The 8,976-nt window shown below is 44.1% G+C and overlaps 1 protein-coding gene across 1 annotated transcript; it reads right to left on the bottom strand.

Annotated features, from left to right (window-relative positions):
* Positions 1-3,537: 3,537 nt before the first annotated feature.
* LOC117820338 (trace amine-associated receptor 13c-like) lies at positions 3,538-4,709 on the bottom strand. The gene is made up of 2 exons (XM_034694066.1): positions 4,529-4,709; positions 3,538-4,357 (listed from the first exon to the last, which is right to left on the bottom strand). The coding sequence occupies exons 1-2, from the start codon at positions 4,699-4,701 to the stop codon at positions 3,538-3,540; spliced, it is 993 nt and encodes a 330-aa protein (XP_034549957.1). The 5' UTR covers positions 4,702-4,709.
* Between the last annotated feature and the right edge of the window lie 4,267 nt (positions 4,710-8,976).

Below are 8,976 nucleotides of genomic sequence, written 5' to 3'. Positions count from 1 at the left end.
CTTGCATAATCAATGCTTGGAGTTTGTCAGAATTTGTGGGTTTTTGATTGTCCACCCGCCTCTTGAGGATTGACCACAAGTTCTCAATGGGATTAAGATCTGGGGAGTTTCCTGGCCAAGGGCCCAAAATCTTAATGTTTTGTTCCCCGAGCCATTTTGTTATGACTTTTGCTTTATGGCAAGGTGCTCCATCATGCTGGAAAAGGCATTCTTCATCACCAAACTGCCCTTGGATGGTTGGGAGAAGTTGCTCTGGGAGGACGTTCTGGTACCATTCTTTATTCATGGCTGTGTTTTTAGGCAAGATTGTGAGAGAGCCCACTCCCTTGACCGAAAAGCAACCCCACACATGAATGGTCTCAGGATGCTTCACTGTTGGCAAGAGACAGGACTGATGGTAGCGCTCACCTGGTCTTCTCCAAACAAGCCTTCCTCCAGATGCCCCAAACAATCGGAAAGGGGATTCATCAGAGAAAATGACTTTACCCCAGTCCTCAGCAGTCCAGTCCCTGTACCTTCTGCAGAATATCAGTCTGTCCCTGATGTTTTTACTGGAGAGAAGTGGCTTCTTTGCTGCCCTCCTTGACACCAGGCCTTCCTCCAAAAGTCTTCGCCTCACTGTGCGTGCAGATGCACTCACACCTGCCTGCTGCCATTCCTGAGCAAGCTCTGCACTGGTGGTGGCCCGATCCCGCAGCTGTAACACCTTCAGGAGACGGTCCTGGTGCTTGCTAGACTTTCTTGGGCGCCCTGGAGCCTGTTTGGCAACAATTGAACCTCTCTCCTTGAAGTTCTTGATAATTGGATAGACGGTTGACTGAGGTGCAATCTTACTCGCTGCTATAAACTTCCCTGTTAGGCCCTTTTTGTGCAATGCAATGATGGCTGCACGTGTTTCCTTGCAGGTAACCATGGCTAACAGATGAGGAACAATGGTGTCATGCACCATCTTCCTTTTAAAGTGTCCAGTCACTCAATCATGACAGATTGATCGCCAGCCTTGTCCTCATCAACACCCACACCTGTGTTAATGTGTGTGACACCTGTGTGTCATTGAAATGATGTTAGCTGGTCCTTTTGTGGCAGGGCTGAAATGCAGTGGAAATGTGTTTTTGGTGATAAAGTTCATTTTCAAGGCAAAGAGGGACTTTGCAATTAAATGCAGTTGAGCTGATCACTCCTCATAACATTCTGGAGTATATGCAAATTACCATTATAAAAACTGAAACAGCAGACTTTGTGAAAATTAATAGTTGTGTCATTCTCAAAACTTTTGGCCATGACTGTATATTTCAACCAAATTCATAACCACTGTAACACACTCCACTATCACAAACTGCCTCTCTGAAATAAAAACATGCTCCAACTACTACTATCCGTCTCCCCACTATCATCTCTCTCTCTATCTTCATCTCCCTCTATCCCTCTCTCCAACACGGTCTCAGCAGATGTGTGTCTAACATGAGTCTGGTCCTGCTGGAGGTTTCTGCCTGTTAAAGGAAGTTTGTCCTTGCCACTGTAACTTGCTAAATGCTGCAAAGTGCTCTGCTCATGGTGGATTAAGATGAGATCAGACTGAGTCCTGCCTGGAAGATGGGACTGGATCTGATCCGGTCTTGATGTTGGGTCTTTGTTAATAATAGAATGAAAAAATCAAATGTTCTCTTATTCAAAGCTATGTTATGTGCAACCCTCAGCTTGTAAGGTTGCAGTCCCGCATCATCATTCGTCTGCTCTCATTCTTATTTGACCCTTGCATTAAAAACCTTGAGTCTTCCTGCATGTGGAGTCTCTCACTGCATATGTTTTATCTTCCTCATATGAAGCATAAACTTGTAGTGAGAGGATCAATGGACTGATTTAATAAATCATTCAATCAATCAATCAGACTTTATTTATAAAGCACTTTTTATACAATGACATTGTAACACAAAGTGCTGTACATAAAAACAACTTCAAACAGAATACATTTAAAAAAGAAGGGTATATATATATATAAATATATTATTAAAAATGCCCCCCATCCTAGTCCCAACCCCAGCCCCAACTCCAAACCCACCCCTGAAACCTAAGGTTAAGAACACAGTATATGCAACAATAATAATAACAACAATAAAAATAAAATTAATAAATAAATGAAAAATAAAAAAGAAGTTTCTGAACAAACTGAGGAAACTCTCTCACGATATCTTAATGAAAAACACTGGAGGAAAAATAAGATGTTAAAACTCAACACAGGAAGTTAAACTCACCAAAATAAAATAAATGACTAAGATAATAAAACACTCAAATATTAAACCATTAAAAGAAAATAAGATGCTATGCTTAAAATAAATGAATAAAATAAAATAAAAGTGATGAAAATTTGAACAAGATAATAAATGAATTAATTAATAAATGAAATAAGGTGAAATAAAATATTTACATTACTTTAAATAAAACCTTGGGGTTGTATCTATCAGATGAAATTGATGACTAGATTTAGATTTAAGGTTTCCACCTAACAATCACAACAACAAATCTTTCAGAGTCACTGGGGCTGTCTTCATTTCATCATGAACCTGTTGCACAATCCTCCCACAGAGACTTTCTGTACTCACACACTGGAGAGTATTCCTGCAATTGCAGACAAAAACATGCACATGTTGCATCACAAATGTTAAGAAAAGAAATGAACTTCTGCGACATTTTCAACTATTTGACTTTGTTATGAAATGTTTTACTTTCCTAAGGATCATGCACATCTGCAACACTCTCATCCTCTGTCATTATTCCAAAGATTTCAACTGAAGGCTGTGATTTAAATATTTTACGGTCAACTTTCTCAGGATATAAATAGCATAAAGCTCATACAGTAACAAATAAGATGCATATAAGTTTAACTCCCTAACAGAGAGACGTCTTGGTGCTTGGTGTGACTCAATGCAAAACATAATGACACAATTCAAACCTGATCTCTGTTGCACATCTTTTCCTCAGACCATTAACACAGGGACTCTTTTCCTCTCACCTGGAGGAGAACAGGAGTGTTGTGTTTCATATGAGACATGATGGTTCATGAAAGTATGCATGGCTCATCCTTCTTTGGAGAATTAAAGATTTCAGACGGTGCTTTGTTGTGTTTGGTTTGATCGTGTTCTCACATGATAACAACAAACAAGACTCCCCATTCCTGACATGCATGCTGAATTCAAAGTGACATGAAACAGGTGAACCGGTGCTTGCAGGGCTGCCTCATATTTTGAGGCCTTAGTCCTCATCAACCATTCCCCGTTAGTGCATGTCATTCCCTGCCTCTCTTCAGCTTTCTTATCTCATAAAGGATCCCTAGACAGAAAGAGTGAAGTGCTTGTCTCTTCAGTGAAGCTGTGTTTGAGAGAAAAAGGACACATGTACCCCTGGTATGATGAAACCACTTTAAATCCTGAATGTGAGGCTGGTTATTCACATGAAAGTCAGACTGGAAAAGAAAAAAGCATTGCTTTCATTTCATTATATTTCTACGTCCTTCGTACAGCTTAGACCTCCACAGTCCCTCTACGGGATGTTGGTCTCACAGGAGCCCGGCTGCAGGATCCGAAGAGTAACAATGAGTTTAAGAGATTTCCTGAACCAGGGGTAGAACAAGGCGTAAATCAGAGGGTTGATGCACGAGTTAATCAGGAACAGATAGATCACAAAAGACATAGATGAAGCATTCAGCACATTCTCATCTACAAGGCTGACGATGTAATACGGAGATAAACAAATCACAAACACGACTACAAGAACACCCAGAGTCCTGGCTGCTTTCAGCTCTGACTTCTTTACTCTCACAGTCATTGAAGACTCGAGTGTTACAGCTGTGACCACCTGAGAGCGCAGGGCACGAGCCTGAGACACAGCCACAACAAACACTCTCATATACAGAACTATGATGGCAGTAATGGGAGCAAAAAACGTCACAACAAGGTCAAAAACTCCTGCGATGAAGTTAATGAAGATCCCACACTCTCCGTAGCATAAACGATACCTGCCCGGTTCAACAAGATCATCCATTAAGAGGAGGTTGCTGTAAAGGAGAGACAGGAACCAGCACAGACAGACGCAGCCTGTAACTCTTCTCTCTGTGATCCTGCTGCTGTAACGCAGAGGGTCACAGATAGCAACATAACGGTCCACTGATATCAGAACCATTCCTCCGATAGAGGCAGAAGTGACGGTGTAAGTAACATCATTGAACAGAGAACACATGAGGTCACCAAAAACCCAGCAGGATGTCTGTCTGAGGATTTCCACCGGCATCAGCAGGAGGCCCACGAGGAAGTCAGAGACAGCCAGAGAGAGGAGGAGGATGTTGGTGGGAGTGTGGAGCTGCCTGCAGAGGAAGAGGCAATCATTAAAACAACAGAGTCCACATTTCAAAGTGAGCATTATTACAACAAGTATGCAAAGATGGAGCATTATTCAGTTTGAGCTGCAAAGATTCATCTCAAAGTTCACATCTGCATTCATCGACCTTTAAACCACTTTAAAGAGAAGTCTGTGCCTGAAGTGAGAGACTGCGATGATGACGAGCAGGTTGAGAGTCACAGTGAGCACAGAGACGAAGGACAGCAGAGTGTTCAGGATCACAGCTTCAGACCAGTGAGGTGTGGGCTTCCTGCAGGAGGAGTTGAGGAGCTGTGGAAAGCAGAGCTCTGCCCCGACCTCGGCCTCCATCCTCTGCAGAGAGCTGCATCTTCAGCAGCTTTTAGACCTGAGCTCTCTGAGTGCTGCTGATTTATCTGTGTCTGTCCTCACCTCAAGGGGGTAGAGGTCTACATGATGTAATCACGCGCAGGCCTGGTTTGACCTTGATGTGAGTGCAGGCCAGCAGGAAAGGTGCTAGTATGGGGCCTTGTGTGAGCTCACCCCAGACAAACATGATCTCTTTTGGTTTATTCAGCCAGTTAAGGGATCCTTCACATTATTCAAAGTTGCAGCTGCAGAACAGCCTCTCAAAGTTTCATGCACTTCAATTTACATCAGTTTCTTGCAACTTTTAATTCTATCCCCCAAAGATTCAAGTCTTTTATTTGTCTCATTCTCATGTAGATGGGTGGTTACATAAAAGGGTTAAGGTTAGGGTGAGGATAGGGTTAGGGTTAGGGTTAGGGTTAGGGTTAGGTTTAGGATTAGGGTTAGGATTAGGGTTAGGGTTAGGGTTAGGGTTAGGGTTAGGGTTAGGGTGAGGATTAGGGTTAGGGTTAGGATTAGGAATAGGGTTAGGATTAGGGTTAGGATTAGGGTTAGGGTTAGGGTTAGGGTGAGGATAGGGTTAGGGTTAGGATTAGGAATAGGGTTAGGATTAGGGTTAGGATTAGGGTTAGGGTTAGGGTTAGGGTTAGGATTAGGATTAGGAATAGGGTTAGGATTAGGTTTAGGATTAGGGTTAGGGTTAGGGTTAGGGTTAGGGTGAGGATTAGGATTAGGGTTAGGGTTAGGGTTAGGATTAGGGTTAGGGTTAGAGTTAGGATTAGGGTTAGGATTAGGGTTAGGGTTAGGGTTAGGGTTAGGGTAAGGATTAGGATTAGGGTTAGGGTTAGTGTTAGGGTTAGGATTAGGGTTAGGGTTAGGGTTAGGGTTAGGATTAGGGTTAGGATTAGGGTTAGGGTTAGGGTTAGGGTGAGGATAGGGTTAGGGTTAGGATTAGGGTAAGGGTTAGGATTAGGGTTAGGGTTAGGGTGAGGATAAGGGTTAGCGTTAGGATTAGGGTTAGGGTTAGGATTAGGGTTAGGATTAGGGTTAGGGTTAGGGTTAGGGTGAGGATAAGGGTTAGCGTTAGGATTAGGGTTAGGGTTAGGATTAGGGTTAGGATTAGGGTTAGGGTTAGGGTTAGGGTGAGGATAGGGTTAGGGTAAGGGTTAGGATTAGGGTTAGGGTTAGGATTAGGATTAGGGTAAGGGTTAGGATTAGGGTTAGGGTTAGGGTGAGGATAAGGGTAAGGGTTAGGGTGAGGGTTAGGCTTAGGGTTAGGATTAGGGTTAGGATTAGGGTAAGGGTTAGGATTAGGGTTAGGATTAGGGTTAGGATTAGGGTTAGGATAAGGGTAAGGGTTAGGGTTAGGATTAGGGTTAGCGTTAGGATTAGGGTTAGGATTAGGGTTAGGGTTAGGGTTAGGGTTAGCGTTAGGGTTAGGGTTAGGGTTAGGATTAGGGTTAGCGTTAGGGTTAGGGTGAGGATAAGGGTAAGGGTTAGGGTGAGGGTTAGGCTTAGGGTTAGGATTAGGGTTAGGATTAGGGTAAGGGTTAGGATTAGGGTTAGGATTAGGGTTAGGATTAGGGTTAGGATAAGGGTAAGGGTTAGGGTTAGGATTAGGGTTAGCGTTAGGATTAGGGTTAGGATTAGGGTTAGGGTTAGGGTTAGCGTTAGGGTTAGGGTTAGGGTTAGGATTAGGGTTAGCGTTAGGGTTAGGATGAGGGTTAGCGTTAGGGTTTGGATTAGGGTTAGGGTTAGGGTTAGGGTTAGGGTTAGGGTTAGGGTTAGGGTTAGGGTTAGGATTAGGGTTAGGGTTAGGGTTAGGATGAGGGTTAGCGTTAGGGTTAGGGTTAGGATGAGGGTTAGCGTTAGGGTTAGGGTTAGGATGAGGGTTAGCGTTAGGATTAGGGTTAGGGTTAGGGTTAGGGTTAGGGTTAGGATTAGGGTTAGGGTTAGGGTTAGGATGAGGGTTAGCGTTAGGGTTAGGGTTAGGATGAGGGTTAGCGTTAGGGTTAGGGTTAGGATGAGGGTTAACGTTAGGGTTTGGATTAGGGTTATGATTAAGGAACCAACCAACCGAACTCAAGCAAACAGAACCAGAATTGGCTGATCTGATTTCTCCTCTCAGTGAGTATTTGCCCGGTCTTTGAGAAGAACCCTAACCTAAACCCTCTCAGAAGGAACAGATGAAGCCACGATACACAGCCTCCCCTCCATCACCTGTATCCTATATCCTCACATGTGATTGGCCGCATGGCCGCCATGCTGACCAATCAAAACAAAGTTCTGCTGTGAGCAGAGCTGGGGCTGATCGACTCTCAGAGCCGCAGCTTTTGATCATGACACATCACTAATGTGCTTAATCTGTGTTACAATTATGAGGGGGTCCTTATACAAGTTTCTCACCTGTAAGGGGTCCCTGGCCACTTGAGAACCCTTGAGGTAGGGGTTCTGGGGGGTAGGTGGGGACAACACAAGCTAACGGGTAAAGGCCTTGAGGAAAAGATGCGTTTTGACTGCTGTTTAAAAACCGTCCAGGGTTGGGGTGCTGTGGATGTCGGGAGGCTCTGTCTCCAAAAGTCCACAGCTTAGTCCGGGGAATGGAGAGGAGACCCAGGTCAGAAGACTGTAGGTTTCCAGGGTGGAGTGTGTTGGTGGAGGAGGTGAGCCAGGTATTGGGGGGCGAGGACATGCAGGGATTTGTAGGTGAGGAGGAGGAGCTGTATAGGTGATACGGTACTATACAGGGAGCCAGTGGAGGTGAATGAGAGTGGGGGTGCTGCCAGGGCTTAGTGTGCGTGAGAACCCTGGCAGCTGAGTTCTGCACGTATTGGAGTCTGTCCAGGGCATTGCTGGGTCCCCCGAACAGGACTCCATTGCAGTAATCCAGCCGGGAGGTAATGAAAGCATGGATGAGGGTCTGGGCAACTGAATCTGAAAGAGATGGACGCAGACGGGAGATGTTCTTCAGGTGGTAGAAGGCCGACTTGGTGACTGATTTGATGTGTGACTGGAAGGAGAGGGTGGAGTCAAGAATGACACCCAGGTTGATGGGGAGATGGAACAGCCATCCACATTGAGGAGGTAGATCTCCAACATGCAACAAGTGTTCATCAAGGCCATGCAATGAAACACTCAAGCACATGTCAGCATTTGAACATGTGAAAATGGTGAACATGACAGACATGACCAGAAGAAAACTGGGTAAAAGATATGTAGACAGAGAGGGAAGCAGGATCCTGGAGAAGAGGCGTCCAGTGAAAGTGATGTCAGTGAGCGACAGGGAGAACTCGGAGCCAACATGAGCGACGACGAGCAGCAGATTCAGTGCAGAGAGACACTCCACATCACACTGATTTACACAAAGTGACACAAGTCTTTGATACAAATACATCTTCATTTCTACCTGTAAAGAATGTGTGCTTATGCCACCTTTGGGTCAGTGTTTTTGGAAGGTGGACGAGAAGATACAGAGGATGCACTAAATACTTTATTCAGTTTTTGCAAATGGAAACCAAAATTTCCAGGGGGCTTTACTGTGGACCAGGACTGCAGAGAAGCCTCCTCATGCAGTCAGTCGATACCTCATTGTTAGGCTGTACAAACAGACACCAAAGGTCAAACCTGATCCTGTCTCAACAACAACAACAACAGAAACTTTCTGTTCAGCAATGGTTGCATCACATGTTGATGTTTGCAGGCTGCATCGTGAGGCTTGTTTTTCTTCACACCTCTGATTGATGAAACCTCTGAGGCCGAGTCGACATCATCGCCTGACGCTGATCAGTGCAGGTGTGAACAACCATCCTGTCTGCAGGGGTTCAACACGCCGCCATTAGATCAGCTAACGGGCTGCAAAACAGGCTTCACAGAGAGTCATCTCATGGGACTCACCTGTGTGTGTGTGTGTGTGTGTTTGTGTGTGTGTGTGTGTGTGTGTGTGTGTGTGTGTGTGTGTGTGTGTGTGTGTGTGTGTTTGTGTTACAGGTGATGAGGAACATTTAGGAATACGTTAGGATGATTGACTGATCAAGTGACATCTTTGTGAGGAAGTTTGTAAAGTGTTGCACACTGAAAATACAATTCTCCACATATAACTCCAAAACGTCATAAAAATGTAGAGTGAATTTTTAAAAGTCCATTTTTTTAATCACATTTAGAGGAATATTTGTGATCTTCTTCACATTTAATTATTAAAAAGTTAAGAATCACTGTTAAATCCAAATGCTAAATGTAAATATAAATGTTAAATGTTAA

This window comes from Notolabrus celidotus, chromosome 10 (genome assembly GCF_009762535.1).
Source record: "Notolabrus celidotus isolate fNotCel1 chromosome 10, fNotCel1.pri, whole genome shotgun sequence".
Lineage (NCBI taxonomy): Eukaryota > Metazoa > Chordata > Actinopteri > Labriformes > Labridae > Notolabrus > Notolabrus celidotus.
Note: the sequence above shows the minus strand (reverse complement) of the source record. Positions and strands in the feature narration are given on the sequence as shown.

Bases quoted from the DNA above. Each gene is read 5' to 3' on its own strand.
- LOC117820338 (XM_034694066.1), bottom strand. From the start codon at position 4,701: ATGGAGGCCGAGGTCGGGGCAGAGCTCTGCTTTCCACAGCTCCTCAAC. The intron at 4,358-4,528 runs GCACAGACTTCT...CTTCCTCTGCAG, and splicing joins ATCGCAGTCTCTCACTTCAG to GCAGCTCCACACTCCCACCA.